This window comes from Xiphophorus maculatus, chromosome 11 (genome assembly GCF_002775205.1).
Source record: "Xiphophorus maculatus strain JP 163 A chromosome 11, X_maculatus-5.0-male, whole genome shotgun sequence".
NCBI classification, from domain to species: Eukaryota; Metazoa; Chordata; class Actinopteri; order Cyprinodontiformes; family Poeciliidae; genus Xiphophorus; species Xiphophorus maculatus.
Genome location: NC_036453.1, coordinates 31,503,637 through 31,523,674, shown reverse-complemented (window position 1 = coordinate 31,523,674; position 20,038 = coordinate 31,503,637). Strand labels below are relative to the sequence as shown.

Genomic DNA, 20,038 nt, shown 5'->3' with positions numbered 1-20,038 from the left:
GCGAGGTAACGCAAAGGTTTTGCGAGGGAACGCAAAAGTATTGCGAGGTAACACAAAAGAAAAAAAATTCCCCATGTCCCCTAGGGGGCTCCGTATCCGTACGCTTCAGCCTTTCGCATCAGCTCCGAAACGGCCTTTTTTTCTCTCCTCTCCCTCGGGATATTTTTTTTAGCAAAGACAGAGCATTTGCTTTTGAAATGTCTTTCAACATTTGACTTCTTGTTGTTTGCCAGTCTTTCGCCACATATTAAGCAGCCTGGTGAACCAGTTTCATCAGCGGTGAAAGCAAAATGATCTGTCCACGTAGCATTAAATGTTCTGCCATCTTCAGAATGTTTCCTTTTCTTGGATTTATTCATGATGTATCTTCCAGGCAAGGGTCAAAAAGTCAATAAATCAGTGCACTAAAAAAATGCGGTCTGCCAGACACGTATATTTTGGGTGCTAAAAATGTTCAAAACTTTTGTTTTAATGTTACAAGTTTACCATAATCTTGAGATTTAGAAATTTATTTTAAAATGATTTTAATTTATAATTTTTTTAATGATTTAATTTAAATAAAATATTCTATTTTCCAAAGTCACTGGGAACCACAACAGAAGGATGAAAGACCCACACGTGGCTCCGGAGCCATTGGTTGCCGACCCCTGAACTATGCCATTCCGCATAATTTGAGTGTTAACAGTGAGCTCAAGGCACAATTGATATGACAAAATGCAGTTTAGGCCGCAAAGGTAAGCTAGATGCCAATATAAAAATGATAATTATTAGCATTAGTCTGGCAGTAGCAGCCAATGACATGCTCTGTTTTGCTAACATGCTAAATGTTGCTAATTAAAACATAATCGATTATACTGTTAAAATTTAAATACCTATTAAATAAAATAAAATTTTATCTATCACAAAAAAGGTTAAGCAGATCATGTGCCCAAAAGCATTACCTATTTATGCTTTTGCTTTAGCAAACATGTTTAGCCATATTATGGCTAAATATGCTCTATTTAGAAATAATTGGTATGCTAATAGGTTATGCAAGGAGGACATAATTCACAACTTAAGAACTTAGCAATTAGCTTACCTTTGAGCTTTAAACTCTAATAACTCTAACATCAGCACATTAACACTACACTTTGTTCTAGCAGGCTAGCATGCTAAATGTTTCCAATTTGACTGTTGATTATAAACCTTATTCCTAGCTCCTTGAGGCTTTGCATGAATTGTAAGTTTCGACTTCCTCCGCAAATCGGAACTGCCATTTGTGTACATTGTAAATGCTTTTTATTATAGTTGATCATGTTGCTTTTCATGTCTCCTTATTTCTTTTATTCCTCCTAATTGATGGAGATGTTTATGCAATATAGTCATCATAACGTATTATTTATAATGTATGCTTTATGCATTCTAATTCTATTGCTAATACCATATAAAAAGAATAATTAATGTTACCACTGCACTTCAGAACTGAGGGGGATGATATTTCATGTCATCGGTGCAGTCTCTACCGTTTCTTTTACTATTAAAGCAATATAATAATAATTTACCATAATAAACAAACTACTAATCTGTTCAAGTTTGTTATGTTGTTTAAAGATAAGGTTTTGAGCATTCTTAAGAAATAGAATGCATAAATAATACCTATACGTCAAGTCATGGCAGTGACAGGTATAGTAGCACCAGTGGTGTGCGCTGAGGTTCATAGCTGGTGAGGTGCTGACTTAATCATAATCAGATTTACAAATATAGACACCCTGCATGTTATTGTTTACATAAGGAAAGTTTGCGCATGCGGACAACGCTGGAGGGCAAAAAGACTGTTCTTTAACATGTCATCCATAGCCGCGCTACGCCGTAGAATAACTCCATTAACTCAAACAAACTTGGACATGTAGATATTATGTGCACATATTAACTAACCATGAATGTTTCCACAGAACCTTACTTCAATTTTAATCATTTCTCTGGTCAAAGTTTCATTACATATTTAGAATAAAAACGGATCAAATTTTAAACTATTTCTAAACCAGATTTTCTTATTTTTAAAACTTTTTTTGGACATGTGGAGCATTGCATTTCGTGCTGTGCTCCACAGTAAAGGAAAAAACCGTTAAAGTACAACTCAAAACCACGTCTTTCTCGCTCTCTGTATACGCGCAGCTACGCGCAGACTCGTTGCCATAGCAACTGACAACGCCACAAAAAAAATCACTCAGATACTTCCCACACAAAGAGCAGAACATTCATTCTGTTGCAGTAGTCTTGTTTTAGGCTTAATGTTTATTTTGCGATTATTAATAAGTGGTAAGAGGAGAAAACTATAAATATATCGCTACACTTGACTTTACTGTATGGCTAGCTCGCTGTTACTGTCTCTTACTCTGCAGTTGTGGAGTCACAATGACTGGGATCATGAGCGCCCCCTGCCATGAGGCAAGAGAACTGCCTGCCTCACCTCGAATCTGTTCTCTGCCGTTTCTGATCGCTCCTCAACACACGAAATACGTTACACACAGATGGTGACAAAAAAAACTATACATTATATATACAAGCTAAAATATGGAAAATAAGTTCATACATTAATTGTTTTTTAGCCATTTTATTGGCGACGTACAGATAGGAGGAACATGCTCCTATAGAATGGCAGGCAGTGAAGTTAGCGAGAGGTTGATCAATCCCAGGTGAGGCTCAACTCGCTGCTGCCTCACCGGCTTATTTGCCTAGCGTTTGAATGGGAAAATGCAAAAATTCAGTGATTTTGAAGAAGGAATAGTCAGAATTGGTTAAGCTTAATGAAAAATAGGTACTTTACAGTATAAACCACAGGGTGAAAATAGCAATATAAATTATTTTATCATTATACATCAGGGTCATGCAGAGACCTTTGGAGGGGCAGGGGCTCAAATTTAAAAAAGGGACACATTGAACAAAATCTCCATACAACATAGCAACAACCCATATTAATCAAGAATCTAATTAGATCCTACTATATCATTACCATCATGCGGGGAAATGCAAAGCAAATATAGTCTATTTTCCCCAACAGGTATAAGGGTTGTGTTTCTGCTGCTGACAGTCCTGGAGGGCTGAGCTGATCTGAGACAGTAGCTGTTAAACAGACCAGAGGAGAGAAGGTCGCTGGTTATAAAGTTATGAAATAAACTAATTTGCTACCATTTTACTAATTAAGCTCTAATAATATCTATTTAACCCTCCTGGTAGAACCGTTAAGGAGAAGCAGAGCGAACAGTCAGCAGGTGGTACCACCCGATACCAGGTGGTACCGGTGGTACTGGGGCTTTGAGCTGCGTTGCGACTCGCGGTGACAGTCGGTACCGTGTCTTATCTCAGGATGTCTGATATAAATCAGATATTCTTTGTATCTGTTGGTGGACCGACTCAGACTGCATGTAGTGAACCGGGCTTTTAGCAGAATGATCAAGTTAAAGTCAGAAGTTTTCTCTGCAGCTGAAGCATTTCTGTGTTTATGGGCGAGGCGGGTTTTGTCCCGCTATTGCAAGGACGATTATAAAAACAGAAATAGAAAGTTTTCCTAACGTCAACATCAGACCTACGTTTTATTCACAAACCAGTGTATGAAAAAATATTCTTGCCCATAATTTGATAGTTAGAGGACACAGATCCTCCTCCTCCCCACCATGGACCCGGTGTCTGAACAACATGGAGGCTCTGAGAGTCATTATTAGACTGAGGGCAGCCAGACTAGTTTATTTTTACTAAATTATTATATTTAGCTAAATATTATTGCGGAGGTGCACAAACAGGCCTTCTGCCATACAGACTAAAAATAAAATAAAAAAAATTTTTTGAAGAAAAAAACCAACTCAAAAGGGGCACTAGGGGCATCAAGGATAAAAAGGGCAGGGGCTCAACCCCCCTCACCCCCTCTGCACGTGCCTGTTATACATTGTCTTTCCATGGTGACCACGACCTGCCAGTGATCTGCCACAGGCTGCCACAAACTGCGAATAACGGCAGCTTCTAGCTTCTGTGACATATGCCACAGTTTTTGTGTCAGACTGAATATCAATTATTTTATTTTGAACAGAAAAAAACGGAATACATACATTTTTTGGATACATTCGCATATGTCAATTTACAATCTCTAATTTATAGACATTTAAAGAGCCTCAGTGAAAACGTGTTTATATATTCTTAACTTTTTGGTGCAAAAAACCAGATTGATAATCGATGTATTCACTGCATGTTTATGTTTGTGTACTTTTGCATTCCCTTGCAATTACGTATTGATCAGTTAATGCTGCATAACTGAATACTGAAAGTCTTTCTTACGGTGGCCACTTTAATATAAAGTTTCCATGTATATTAATATCTCGTTTGAGATACCTGAAGTTTTGTATCATTTTATTTAGCATACAAATTCACCACAAAGTTATGTGCAAAATGCAAAAGCAAAACAGGTCAAACATGGGCTTTCTACCAGTGGCACAAAAGGTGGCTATGCAGTGTATACAACGCATAGGGGCACTAGAGGGGGCACAAAAACGATGTGGGGAATTTTTCTTTATAGTCAGCATTTTATGTACTTAACATAAAATGTTTGTGTATGAAATGATCAATAACAGAGGAACAGCACTGATTAGGCGCCCCCCTCCCTGCCAGCCGCTCTCCCCTCCCATACAGGTAGGTTGGGCAGCGGCCCTTCGAGAACACGCTGAGGCGCGTTTTTTTCTTTTAAATTTGTAGTAATGCTGTCATGAACTGTTGTGGTGGAAGCGGTGAGGGAGACGCAGCAGACCCAGATGAGATGAATGATGGAAGTTTAATGATGAAAATATACTTAAATAAGTCCAAAAGTCCACAAAACCTGGCAGCATAGTAGAGCGGAAGGCTAGGGCTCAGCACAGGTAGCAACAGGCTACACGCATGGACCGGACACATTGACCAAGACCCGACAGAGACGCTGAGACACAGGTGACATTAAATACACGGGAGGGTAATCAAAGAAACAATCAAGGGGAAGACAGGACAACATAAAGACTCAGGGACACAGAAAACTCTAAATAAATACACAGAAAAACACAGAACATGACAGTACCCCCCACCCTCAAGGGCGGCTACCAGACGCCCAATAAAACAAAAACACAACAAGGGTGGGCGGAGGGGCGCTGGACGGGGGGCCAGAGTCCAAAACAACAAAAAACGATCCAACGGAGTGGGTCTACGGTGCTGGAGGGGGGAACCACGGAGGTGATACGGCGGCCCTCCGCGGCGCTGGAGGCGGGAACCACGGAGGTGGTCCGGCGGCCGTCCGCGGCGCTGGAGGCGGCGACGAAGAGTCTCGGGAGGAGCACTAAGAGGCGGGGTCTCGGGAGGAGCACTGAGAGTCTCAGGAGGAGCACTGAGAGTCTCGGAACCGGCACCAGGGGGCGGAGATTCGGAACCGGCACCAGGGAAACACCCACCAACTGGGGCCGACAACCCACCAACTGAGGCAGGAAACGCCCTCAGCTGCGCCGCCTGTCGGCCAGGTGCAATCTCTGGAGCGGGGGCATGAGGCTCGGGTGTGCCGGCTGGAACGCCGGCTGGAACGAGCTCGGGTGCGCCGGCTGGAGGTGTCTTGGGTGCGCCAGCTGGAACGCCAGCTGGAACGCCGGCTGGAACTGCAAGGAGCACCGGCTCCAGGGACGCAGTGGCTGCAGGAGCGGCCGCTGTCTCTGGAGCGGCGGTGGCGAAGGGCAGAAAATCCGCTTTGGAGGTGACTGGAGCTGGAGAAGCAGGAGCGGGAGACGCAGGAGCTGGGGCCGGAGGTGTGGATGGTACGGAGTGTTTGCTTTGGATGAAATCGTCGTACAGTTCAAAAACCATTTCCAATATTGCTGAGTCTCTCTTGAACTGATTGAAAAGATAAGTAAAATCCTCCTCCGAATCTATTTTGAAGTTGTTAGGTAGAATGGACGAGGGAACGTGGGTTGTGGCTGGTGGAGTGTGAATTTGGTTCCTCCATTTGTCACAGTCCGATTCCAGTCCCATTTCCTCCAGCAGCAGCGGAGAAGGCAGGATCTCTACGTCCCTGTAGAGATCCCTCTGTGCCAACTCCAACTGCTGCTGGATCCATACCTCATGGCATGTCTGGGCCATGAAAGCCGCTACCTCACCCCGTTGTTGGCCGGGTCCTTCTGTCATGAACTGTTGTGGTGGAAACGATGAGGGAGACGCAGCAGACCCAGATGAGATGAATGATGGAAGTTTAATGATGAAAATATACTTAAATAAGTTCAAAAGTCCACAAAACCTGGCAGTACAGTAGAGCGGAAGGCTAGGGCTCAGCACTGGTAGCAACAGGCTACATGCATGGACCAGACACATTGACCAGGACCCGACAGAGATGCTGAGACACAGGTGACATTAAATACACGGGAGGGTAATCACAGAAACGAGGCACACCTGGGAAACAATCAAGGGGAAGACAGGACAACACGAAGACTCAGGGACACAGAGAACTCTAAATAAATACACAGAAAAACACAGAACATGATAAATGCCTCGACAACAGGGAGCTAAAGATTGGTGCAGGAAAAGCTCCGGGGCACAAAACAGAAAACGGAAGAGGGGGAAGAATAAAGATGTTGGAGAGACGAAGAAAAGCTTTTCAAAGTGGTTGAAAGACAGTAGGTAAGAAATGTCAGCGAATCAACAAGAGAGTTGTAAATATTCAGGTTAGCTTAAGCTAGCCTAAAATGACTGGCGGTTGTTGTTGTCTCCGCCCTGTATTGAACCAATAGGGGACGCGATTTATTCCGTATTGCTATAATGTCTGATAGACACACCTATCACACACATCTCAACAATAAGTGTAATAATAATGACCAAAACAAAACAGGGAAATATTAGGGTCAGCTAAATTGTCGTTGCGGGACCTAAATAGGACCCCACGAACTGACGCTGTTGTCATGGTTACCTAGAGACGGACACTACGCAGCCGCAGTGAGTTGCTATCAACCAGTGTCTTTTTAAAATGTCCACCCAATACTACACCGTCCTTAGAAGTAAAACCTCTGGCAAAAATACAGATGGTAGTGGGAAGACACAGGCTAAACAATCACAGTGAAGTTTAATAGGGGCATTAAAATAAATGTGTCGGTGACATTCAGTGGCACCCAGTGGATTTAATATCAGAAAGAATGGATCAGGAGAGGAACCACAGACCCGTCAGAACCTAAAGAACCAGACATCAGTCTCTTCATCCCTCAATCATTTCCTGAGACCGAAAAATAATATAGATGGCAATTTAAAAGAACAAATCATACAAATAGATTAATAGTAAATAAATATTGTGAAGAGAACATTAAAAATGTTTGTTAGGATTGTGTAGGAAAAATGTTGATATCTTTTATCAACCAAATACAGTGTCTTGTGGTCAATATTATTTAACCATTTTATTAATGTGGGTTGCCAGTTTCAATCAGGCTTCCTATCAAGCTATAAGAATGATAGAAAACATGCTAACAAAAAGCCTCACACCTGCAGACGCAGGCTAACAGAAGCAGCTCTTTGGTTCACTTGTACAAGTTTATGTCGGAGGCTGGGGCTGGTGAGATGTTCGCAGCCACCTCAAAAATATGTAGTTGCGCCAATGCTTTCTACCTCTTTCCAGCCGATATAAACATAAACTTTCCATAAGAAGAAAAGAAAGCAAAAATATATTTAAACTATTTGGACTATTTCTGACTTATTTTCACGAGGTAATAAATTCTTCTGACTGTTTTGATTATGTCTTTTTTGTGTTGGTAGTTCGAATGGCTAATAAAGGGCCGTTTTCATGTGCAGTTCCATCTCAACTTTACATAAACAGAAGCAAACATGCAGTGAATTACAGAAGTGAATTGCGTTTATACAATAGTTATCACGTTTCTGAAATATAATTATTACCTTCGTACAGTATGATTATTACGTTTATACAGTACATTATCATGTTTCTACAATGTAACTATCATGTTTAACATTTCCCTATGTCCTTTTATTGGCTCCATAGCAGATCCACCAGTTTTGTTGTTGTTTTTTTTCTAAATAAAATCATTTATTTTCAATCTGTGGAATGTGTCACGAAATCCCGGGTTGTGGCAGCAGGTCACGGCCGCCACGACCTGGCATGGGAGGTCACTGGCAGGTCATGGCAGCCTAAGCATTTTTGATTTGATCATTTTTCGGCATTAAAGCCTGCTTTTATATATATAAACAAATCTCATTATTTCTCAATGTAATTTACACTGAGGGGTTCTGGTCAGGTCCTGAAACTGGTTAACGAACTTGGGTGGTGCACAGAGACAAAGATGAATGATCTCCAACAATTGGACATAAGAAACAGAACTGAAAGTTCATTTTTGTTTATCTTACGTCAAGAAAACGTTTCTCCAGTGTCAACTTGATGTTTGTTTCTATGCTTGTCCTCTTTTTTCGCTTGCGTCCGTAGCCTTCCATCAGAGGCGGCAGAGAGGCCGAAGTGCTTATCGAGTCAGAGGGTGAATTCTCTAAAATAAAAAGAAACGAAAATTGCTCTTACCTGAAAATGAAAGTGAAAGAACCCACAGAACATGTTCAATAGTATCTTTGATTGTAGAATTCTGCTACTGTTTTTGTTGTATAGTTTCTTGAGTTTCTTTGGTGTTTTATCATATTGCAGTGCCTCTTAAAACACTTTTTTCACATAACTAATACATTTTATTGACAAATGTTTGCATTTCAGGATTTTTTTTTAAAGAAAATGAATTTCATACAGCTCTCTCATACTATCAAGTATTTCAATATACCTGCATCACTGAGCCACTTCTCCAGCAGTGGTTTGAGCTTGCACATATTCTTGAAGCTGAGGTTGAGCGCTTCGAATCGTGATATTGTTGTCTGGCTGAAATCATTACCATAGAGTTTTCCCATCGCCAGACCCACATCTCCCTGTGACAAGACAAAGACACAGCAAAATAAATAAAGGAATTACAGGAATTAAATCTCTATGTACACTGCAAAAAACACAAAATCTTACCAAGTAATTTTGGTCTAGTTTCTAGTGTAAATATCTTAAGGCGCTTTTCCACTAGACTGCCTCTCACCGGTACGATCTCAGTCCGGCACGGCTCAGCCAGGCTGTTCTCAGACTCTTGTACCTACTTCAGTGGTAGTACTAGCAGGAGGGACTGAGCAGGGCACAGCACAGAAACAATTTGATATATAGCTGACCACATTCATTGATTGGCTCGTGAGTTACTTCACTGAAAACTGCAACAACATTTAGCATTTAGTATTTAAAGTTTGGCTGTGGACCGCAGACATGTTGTCTGCTATCAGGGAGCCGAGTACAGAGGAGTTTAATTATGAGTTTTCATCAGGAGCAGCGGCAGGAAAACATGAACTATATAATATTAACTTGAGATATGAATTTGATTTAACATTTGGATTAAACAATAATAATAATAATAATAATAATAATAATAATGTGTGGCTACTGGTTTACATCTTTTGACTGCATTACCTAAATTCAAAAGGTTGCACATTTAAAAAAAATGAAATGCCAGAATGTTGTTATATGTATAGTGAAATAATCAGCTGATCTGAGCCTTTATCATTATGTTTGGGCCAGCAATGAATTTCTATAAGACAAATTTAAATATCTGGCTTTATTTTAGTCCATCAGCACCTCGAGGTTCTCCATTGCTGAGTGTCTTTGCAAACATCAGTGCAAAGTAGAACACAGCTGCTGCGTGCTCACATCCTGCCCACAATACCGAGGGTACGATGTGAACAGAGTGTAAAAAGGAAAAGCTCGCTCACCTGGGGTAAAACCAAACTGCACTTTAACCGGTTAGTGCGCGACTTACCAGTGGAAAAGCACCTTTGGTATACATACTTGAAATCAATCAATCAATCAATCAATCAATCAATCAATCAATCAATCAATCAATCAATCAATCAATCAATCAATCCTATTTATTCAGAAACAAATATGGTCCATAAAAAACAAAAAACCAACAGAACAACAACAAAAACAATAAAAATTAAAGCTACAAGCAGCCTCGGGCGGCCCTCGCAGCAAGCGCCGCTCCGGCCTATTGGCCACCGCGGGGGTTCCAGCCACCGCAGAAGCTCTGGCACGATTTCCGGAGCCGCAGCCAACTCCCCACCGCAGGAGCTCTGCCGCAGTTTCCAGCACCGCCGCCCGCTAGCCGCCGCAGAAGCTGTCGCGCATTTTCCCCGCCCGTCCACCGGGCGACACGCGTGATTGCGTTCGGCGGCGCTCCCCGACGACTGTCAAAAAATCTGGTGCAGATCGGTCGATGCGTCGAGGAGATACAGCCGATGTATTAACTTAGGGGGCGCAGTGGAGTCAAATTACATCTCAAACCCGTTGGGCTCTTTAGAGCAGAACAAAGGTCATACATATCCAGTTTGGCGCCAATCGGATGATCCATGTGTGAATTAGAGCCAAACGTATGTATATGGCGAGGGACTGATATTCGCCGTTTGGCCACGCCCGCACGGTTCAGCCAGCAGCGAGCATTGACAGAGTTTATCATCCGAATCATCTTGATTATGTCAGGAGAGCCATAAACAGAGCTTTCCAAGGAAAAAAACGGCACTTCCGGTTCCGAGGGGGCGGGGCTTAGATGACGTCATAATATGATGACGTAGGATCGTCCGGCATCCCACCAGGAACACTCAGGCAAATTTTGGTGCAGCTCGGTCAAAAAATGTGGAATCCAGAGGCAAACGTATACCAACGGCGTTGCCGCCATTGAAAACTCTTGGCACTTTAAAGCAAGCGAGACCAACTTCCTATCTGTCATCCAACACAGAATCACCTTGATTAGGTCAAGAGAGCCATAAACAGAGCTTTCCACGGAAAAAAACGGCACTTCCGGTTCCGAGGGGGCGGGGCTTAGATGACGTCATAATATGATGACATAGGGTCGTCAGGGTCCCGCCAGGGTCACTCGTGCAAAGTTTGGTGCAGAAGCTATCGACCGTTCACAGTAGAATTACAAATTTTTAATTTTTTCCTACATTACAAAATTGAACTCTGTCTTTCCGTAGGGCAATGCTGCCCTCTGGTGTCGAATTACTGAAATAATGAAACTATTTCAGTAATTTCAGTAATTCGACACCAGAGGGCAGCATTGCCCTACGGAATGATAAAGGATCCCCTTTGTAATTACATATTACACAGTCGATCACAGGGGAACTTTGAGCCCTGCTAACCCCGCTTCAACATGCTCCAAAACTCACCATATTGATAACTTTAAATTAAACATGCCTTATGATCAGACTGACCAAGTTTGAAGTCGATCAATCGAAATCCCTAGGAGGAGTTCGATCAAATACGAAGGCTGTAAACGTCAAAATCGAGGTCAAATGAACTTCAATCTAAAATGGCCGACTTCCTGTTGGGTTTAGAGCATGGCTCTAAGAGACTTTTTTGTACGTCCTGACAAGATACACATGTGTACCAAGTTTCGTAATTCTAAGTCAAAGCATGTCTTGGGGCTGATTTTTTAAAATATTCTATGGGGCAATGTAGAAAAATTAGGCCACGCCCACCAAATATCGCTATGGATTCCTGTTCGGGGATGGATAAGGATCCATCCTAGTGAGTTTGGAGCAGCTCACCCCGAAACTGTGGAATTCAGAGCCAAACAAAATTCGATGGCGTTCGCAACGCCGCCACGCCCACCTGCTTCATCGCAGCCGGTCGGGGTTGGAATCCACAACACACCAACATGTCTTCTGTCTCTGGACACAGTTTCATGTTGATTAGGTCAAAGGGCTAAGATAGCGACCGTTCACAGTAAAACATTACACTTCCTGCTCTCAGGGGGCGTGGCCTACATAAAAAAAAAATTCACTGCAGGGTATTTTAGGACACCGGATGACGATCAATCACTGAAAGTTTGGTCCCTCTATGTGTTTTTGTATAGGAAATATAAGAGGTTTTTGTTTCATGGCGTGTAGGTGAACTTTGACCCCTGCTAACCCCCCTTCAACATGCTCCAAAACTCACCAATTTGATAACTTTAAATCAGACATGCCTTATGATCAGACTGGCCGAGTTTGAAGCCGATCAATCGAAATCCCTAGGAGGAGTTCGATCAAATACGAAGGCTGTAAACGGCCAAAATAGGGTCCAAAATGGACCTTCAATACAAAATGGCCGACTTCCTGTGATACTTGCACTATGACATTACTTGTAAATTCTGAGCGTCTTAGTGAGCTCTACAACTGTACCGAATTTCAAGTCTCTACGATGAAGTAAGTGAATAGCAATGGGTCTTTTGAAAATTGCTAGTTGCTGCCGTTGAGCAATTTTTTTTGCGATTTTTGCGGCGACCTTAAAATTCAAAATTTTTAAACCGCCTAGTCGCTTCCGCCAAGTTTGGTGAGTTTTTGAATATGATAAAGCCCCCAAAAAGGCACACGAAGAGGGGGGCAGAATCGTTAGAATAATAAGAAACAGTACAGATACAATAGGCCTTCGCAGCGCTTTGCTGCTCGGGCCTAATAATAATAATAAACAGCACAGATACAATAGGCCTTCGCAGCGCTTTGCTGCTCGGGCCTAATAAACAGTATGAAAACAATAGGCCTTCGCAGCGCTTTGCTGCTCGGGCCTAATAAACAGTACAGATACAATAGGCCTTCGCAGCGCTTTGCTGCTCGGGCCTAATAAAATAATCATCCACTGCCATATAAACTAAGGCTAGACAAGCAGCAAACTAGTGGTCTAAACTAGATGACTCACTGAGCTTTGATCAGGATTGGTCAAAGTGTGAATGATGCTGTTTACAGAGTCTGTTAACCTGCACACACATTCTGTACATAATGTTTTGAAACACAGCAGCATAGGTTGGTACACTGTATATTTGCAAATAAGACAAAACTAACTTGATGGAACTTGACTTTATGCTGTGTTTTGATTGTTGATTTTATATTGCATTGTGTTTCTGTGTTTGTAATGATGTAAAGCACTTTGAAATGCCTTGCTGCTGAAATGTGCTATACAAATAAAATTTGATTGATTGATTGAACTTACAATTAAATTTTCTGCAAGAATTCTGAGCTTGTTTTAACTCAATAATTCCTTAATATTGATTTTAAAAAAGTAGTTATAAGTGAAATAATGTGCCAGTGGAATAAGACATTTTTCCCATCCTACAGGGACACTAGACCAAAAATACTTGACAAGGGGCGTGCCGTGGTGGCGTAGGGGTTAGCGCGACCCATATTTGGAGGCCTTGAGTCCTCGACGCGGCCGTCGCGGGTTCAACTCCCGGACCCGACGATATTTGCCGCATGTCTTCCCCCCATCTCCTTCCCTGTTTCCTGTCAGCCTACTTTCATATAAGGGACACTAGAGCCCACAAAAGACCCCCTGGTGGAGGGGTACAAAAAAAAAATACTTGACAAGATTTTCTATTTTTGCTGTGAAGACATACTGTAGAGTCAAAACATTTGGCCAGTTATCAGCCCATCACAGAACACAGAAACAAAAATGAAGAAAAAAATAATTAAGGTATTCATAAATAAAAGCAATTTCGAGTGACCAGCACTCGAAATTGCAAATTTGAAACCTTTTGTGTGATTGAAAGAAGCTGGAGCACAGAGAGAAAAACCATGCAGTAAGGATACCATCTAAACTGGGCCACTGTACAACCCTATATTGTTTTCAGTAGTTGGGAACCTTCTCAATGTCTTCAAATTGTAATATTCCTCTTCTTAAATACCTGAGTGAAGCCCAGTTTGATGCGTCTTTGTTTGAATGCTTTGGCAAACTGCTCCAGTTCCTCCAAATCATTGGGTTCCTCCTGTGGTGCCACAGACAAGTGTTTGGGCATCTGCAGGTGCGACATGTCCATGTGGTTCTCGAGGGATGGTCCAGCCAAACCAGAACGACTCATAGCCTGGATTGGAAACCCATCACAGAGACAAATCTTCAGCTTTAGGAAGTTGTGACAAAGTTAGTTCAACAATAAGCAGCAACAACACGAACCAACTAATCCATTGACAAATTTCACTTTACTCAGATGTGCATTACTACACTGTTATCTGAGAGACTTGAATTAGTTGCTTTAAAAGGTGGCACCATCTAACCACTGAAGAATTTAAGTGAATAATCTTGTATGCTTCCTTAAACAGGTGAGGATAGCTCTATGAGCGATCCAAAACACGTTCTTTATATTTTTTTTGCACAAATTTATTCCTGGATAATGAGATTTTAGTCTGGTTAGAACAAAATAGAAATGTTCTTTCTATTTTGAACGTCCTTCAGAATTAGCTGTTTTACAGTCTCTTGTCACTTTAAGTCCAAATAAGCTTCTGCTGGTCACACCCCCAAGTCAATGTTTACTCTCTCACGTGAAAATGGCTGCAAAGCGATGCACAGTTATACAATTATACACCTTTGAAAAGCAGAAGTAGAGTCTTTTGCAAAAGCAACAAGAATACAGCAAGTGATTTTTGGATGGTAAGTCAACAACAAAGCATATGTTTTTTCCAGCAGCCATTGTATAGCTGACCAAACATTCTAGAGCTCCCCAGGGGTTATTAAGTAATGGACAGAGTTTACTGGAGTTGCTACATGAGCGTCAGTGCCTGCTCATTTGTGAGGTTTCGTTCATAAGGTTTTTGAAATAGTTAATTTTCCAGACATTAAAAAACATTAACTTATCTCCAAGAAATGGCCTGTTGTTTTTTTTAAGCAGTTGGGCGTTTTTAGAAGCATTAGAAATCCCAATTGAAGTACAAAAACATGCAAAATGTAAATTTTGCATTTTAGGTCCCCTTTAAAGAAAGTAAACTAAAAAAAATAACTTCCAATTTCTACTTTTGTATTTAGCTGCACTAAGATTGAGAACTAGCGAGTAGCAAACAATTGCATGTCTCACCTGGGGAGTCAGAGCTAACCCAGACTGATGCTGAAGAAGACCCGGTGGACTCTGTCCAGGAAGGGACAGCAAGTTTGGCTGCAGGAGGGCTGCAAAGCAAAACAGCAAGATGCTAATCAATTATTGCTTTAGATAGACATGAAACAGTACTGAACAATATATTTCTGTAGTTATTTACCTCTTTTGTTCAGATTAACTGCACAATACAAAACTAATGGATTGGTGAATATTGATTGTTGAATATTGATTGATTGTATGTCCCCCATAATAAGTTGTTTCTCAAAACTGTTACTATATCATAGCAGATGTCATATTTTTCCGTTTTTACTCCCTACAGGCCCTAGTTAACATCTGGAAACAGAAAACTAAATGAGACTCCACCTTGATGGTTGGAGGGACTCTGGGAGAGGAGGAAGGGGGATGGAGTCGACAAGTGAGAGGGTGGCATCAGAACAAGCTGCTGCATTGGATGGAGGGAGGTGAGCTCCTGAAATTACAACAAACAGAACCAAGAATGTTTAAAAAAGCAACAGAGATGAAAAATTTGAAAAATAAGTTACTGCATCCTAGTAACAATAGGGTTACTAAAAAACTAGTGTTAAAAATCTAGAATATATATATATATATATAATTCCCTTCTCACCCTCTTGCGGGTGGTCTCTCTCATCCTCTGAGCTCGGGTCCTCTACCAGAGGCCTGGGAGCTTGAGGGTTCTGCACAGTAGTATTGGCTGTACCTAGAACTGCACATTTCTGGACTGAGATGTCTGATGTTGTTCCTGGGATTTGTTTTAGCCACTGCTCCAGTTTGGGGGTGACTGCCCCGAGGGCCCCAATGACCCTGTGGTCATTGCACCACTGTGGTCTTCACTTTCCAGGCATTTTCCAGTTCCCCTCTGAGGCCCTGGTATTTCTCTAGTTTCTCATGCTCCTTTTTCCTGATGTTGCAATCACTTGGTATTGCAACATTCACCACAGTTGCTTTCATCTGTTGTTTATCCACCACCACAATGTCCGGTTGGTTCATCATTACCATTTTGGGTAGCTCAACAGGTAAGTGTCTAAGTCCCATCTTAGATCCACGTTCGAATCCAGGCCGGGGCAAAGATACAACAGTCATTCAATTGAGCTATCCAGTGTGGGTCCTTAGGAAAGACTCTTCACGCTAATGCCTACCTCATACCATGAGAGACAATGAAATACACGCTATGCCGGCTCAGATGCCGCCCAGCCATATACAGTATTTACTACTTATCACAGTATTTTATGGTACTTTTGTAAGTGATAATGATAAAAGTGACAAGAACTATTTATTTCTTTTTTAGATAACTGTTTGGCTGTGACTGAGTGTCTCAGCAATTAAAGCCACACAAACATTCCTATTCAGAATGTACTTTTTTAGGTCACCAATCACACAAAGAAGTGTTATTTGTATCATTAAACCACAAATCATATTTAATCATATCTTCAAATTTATTGATACTTTCTTTCAACAAACAGTGGAGAAAATAGTAAAAACCAATCATCACAACAATATGGATAGCTTGGGGGTTTTAAACATCATTCACTGAAATTTACTGTGACAATAATAAATCAAAGCGTTTTCATCATAATACATTTTAAACAATATCATAATTGCCCACCCCTACTTTAAATATTATATATATTCAGTGTGAGCAATAAATCTTATTAAGAAATAATTGATTTTAGTAAGCTTACTGGCATAATTATTGGTACCTCCAAAAATAACTTTAAAATATAAATAAATTAAGAACTTTTTAAGCTTTTAAGAAGATCAAACGTTAAGACGTTATTATGGATTTTTAACATTAATAATCCATAACTTTCATTCCCTATGCTTCAAAATGGGAACAATAAAAGTCCTTGAGGTCCTTAAAGTCATTCAGATATGATTTGATCATTATCATTCAGAAAGTGAATACAAGAAAACAGATATCTGTCTAAACTCATCCATATCAATAGTCAGAGCAATACTTTAAAAACTTAAAACAGAAACAGTATAATGACAAGTAAAGTCAGTGTTATGAGAATACAATTATAATATGACAAGAATAAAGTCGTAATATTATGAGAATAAAAACACGATATTAGGAGAATGAAATAGTAATTTTATAACTCCTACATAAAAAATAATGAAAAATTACATGATGAATGTTGAGCATCTTGTAAAGTTATAATTTCTTATCGGTTTTATAAGTAAGATTGTAGGAGCTATTTCTCCATTTTCAGTTAAATCTTAGAATTTAGAATTTTTATTTTATTTGTATTTTTTGCTTATTTTCTAGCTGATTTATAATTAGAATTTTTGTTTAATTTGTTATTTAGAATAGGTTTTTGGCTAGTGATTCACTTAATTAGTTAATTTCAGTTTGGGAAGTGGGTGTATCACAGTATAAATAGGTAGGTTTTAGGAAGGTCCTTAGGCACGTGGGTGGTCATATGGTTTTTTACCAGTCAGTGCCAGTGCCAGTATCAGTCAGTCCCAGTTATGTCAGTTATCAGTCAATCAATGAGAGAACTGGTGCAGGAGTCAGAACAGGAGAACTAGCAGGATCCTGTGAAGCCTGTAACTTGTTTTTTATCTGGAAAATGGAATAAACTAACAAAAGAGCTGCATTTTGACCATTTTGATCCCTTTTTTTGGACTGTGTAAGCCAGAACCCACAGTGCACTATAGTGACTATTTGAGTTTAATTCACTTTGCTTTGATCACTTTTGAGTCTTGAGTTTTTTGATTTTTTGAGTTTGAGTTTTGGACAAATAGTCACCACAAAGATATTCTTAGTCTTTTAACATGTCAGTATAAAACTGTTATCAGTAGCAGAACTTTGAAGCAGTTGCACAAACAACTGGGTTCATTTCAAAGAAAGAACCAGATGGATTTGACTGGCCTGCCTATTTCAGATTATGATAACTTTGATCTCATTAAGACATTTTTTCTAGTAATTTTACATCTTTTTTTTTCTAGCATATTGCATCTTTATTATGGTAATATCATGAATTTATTTTGGAAAAAAATTTCTTTGTCTGGAATTAATACTTTGTTGCAGAAATAGTTCACCGTAAACAAAATCAGCCTTCTTCTTTCTCCTGAGTGTTGCACAAAGTATGCATGTCAGAGGAACTGAAAGTTGTGGAAATGGTGATTTTAGATTAAATCACACATCTGAAATGACAGAATAATTTTTAAGACTTTTTACTCAGTTCTTAGCGGTGGTAACAAATAGCTATTGAAAAATGAAGCTTGGACTCCTTTTAACAGCTGTAGTTATTCTCTGGGTGAATAAATGAAGCCGCTTTAAACTGCTGTTTACGTAAAGTTTAATCTGGTCTTCTTTTGCAACACCTCTGATTGCAAAAGAAGATCAGATTAAACAGAGCCCTGAAGAAGCCTCCCCAGCCTTACTGCCTTCATTTTCCTTATGAGTTCATTTCTCCAGTGTCATCTTTCAAGTCTTGCTCATTATGTCCACTTAGTAAAAATATGTCATGATTCAGAGAAAAGCATAATAAAATGGGCTGTTTGTTATGACAATCTTAAACAAGAGGATTAGAACCAATGACAAAAAAAAAGAATTCTGACTTTTTTATCATAAGATTCAAATCAGGATTCTTACACAGTCCAAATTTTGAGGGGAAAAAAACTGGAATTCTAAAAAAAGGTTAGATTTCTCAGATTTCTGAGGAAAAAAAACATCAAAATTCTGAAATTAAAGAAATCAGAATTCTGAAGAAACGAAAGTCAGAATTCATTTTTTCTTCAGTTGCCCTAATCCTTTTCCATATAACCTGGATATGTGACTTTAATACACTTTTATGGTTCAAAGCATCCTATTTGTTGCAGTGCTAACAAAAGAGGTTTTAGACTTTTCCAGGATATTAATAAATTCAAGTGCATTATTTAATGGACTCTTTCTTACCCCAGTCAACTGACTCCCATGCACTGGAGAGCTCTGTGTGAGGTGGCATGTCTTCACTGAGGACGTTGAATGAGGGGAGTCGTTGAGGTCCTCTGTTTTAATCTAAAAGCATAAAACAAATTCCAAACAATGAACTTGTTTGGAAGTTCATTGTTTGGACAATGAAGTCTAATAAAATCATTTATTAGACTTTTCAGAGCAGACTGGAGGGCAACCCCTGTTGATAAGTGAATGTTCATTACTTAAAGAGGTAGACCAAATTCCCTCACAGACCTCCTTACCAGTTTGGTTGCTCAACAAATCACAAAGCATGATAGATGCTCACCCTTCCCTTTGGGCAAACCGGTATGCAAATATCCCTTCCCCCATTTCTAATTTACTATCCCCAGAGAACTGTGACACTTCCTCAAAGCATAAGCACCCATTGAAAAACAACACAAAAAACGTTCAACTTGGGCAGAAATAAAACAAGAAATTTCCAATGTGTTAGTTTTCTAATAAATCACACTGATATAAGTTTGTCAACCTTTCATTTCTACACATTTATTCTTGCTCACAACTACTCTTTTTGAACACCAACAGTGACAATAGTCCTAAAACAAGAGCTGTCTCACATAAAGAACACCACTGCTGTCCTAAACCACAAAATAATCACGTTAAATTTATGTTTTGTTACCAGGAAAAAAAAAGTTTTCCATTTAAGTCATCTTAAGTGATACTGAACACTTGTTCAAACCACATGCTGTGATGGCATTGAACCAACCCTGCAAACTAAAAACACGTGGTTCACTATGTTATACATTATATACAGCGATCAGTTGAGGTATTTTTTTCCACCACCATTCACATTACAAATTGTAATAAACTACCGTTATGTCCAGTTTTAAATTTTTTTTCTAGCTTTTAACTATGCTTTCAGATGAATTTTTACAAGGTTAAAACAATCACTAGGAACTTCAGATATATCCTGGTTCAGCTTGGTCAGAACACAGCCTCTTTGTCCTCAGTAACAATAACAATGTTTTGGTTCAGCTTTTTGTAACTTAAAACAAAGGTCTTTGGGTGAAACCCTGCTGACCAGAGGAAGGAGGGTGCAATTTTTATTTATATATGATAAATACTCCTGAAGATCTTTACAAAAAAATGAAAATAGCTGCATTGATATCTGTTAATGCCATTTTTGTACTTTGAT

General features: G+C 40.0%; 1 protein-coding gene across 1 annotated transcript in view; it reads right to left on the bottom strand.

Moving 5' to 3' along the window:
- pou2f3 (POU class 2 homeobox 3) overlaps positions 1-20,038 on the bottom strand; it is a 63,517-nt gene that overhangs the window by 20,894 nt on the left and 22,585 nt on the right. The window contains exons 4-9 of the mRNA XM_023342751.1: positions 18,847-18,948; positions 15,288-15,393; positions 14,907-14,995; positions 13,746-13,922; positions 8,787-8,928; positions 8,374-8,507 (exon numbers count right to left, since the gene is read on the bottom strand). Of these exons, the coding sequence (XP_023198519.1) occupies positions 8,374-8,507; positions 8,787-8,928; positions 13,746-13,922; positions 14,907-14,995; positions 15,288-15,393; positions 18,847-18,948 (750 nt within the window). The remainder of the gene's footprint in view (positions 1-8,373; positions 8,508-8,786; positions 8,929-13,745; positions 13,923-14,906; positions 14,996-15,287; positions 15,394-18,846; positions 18,949-20,038) is intronic.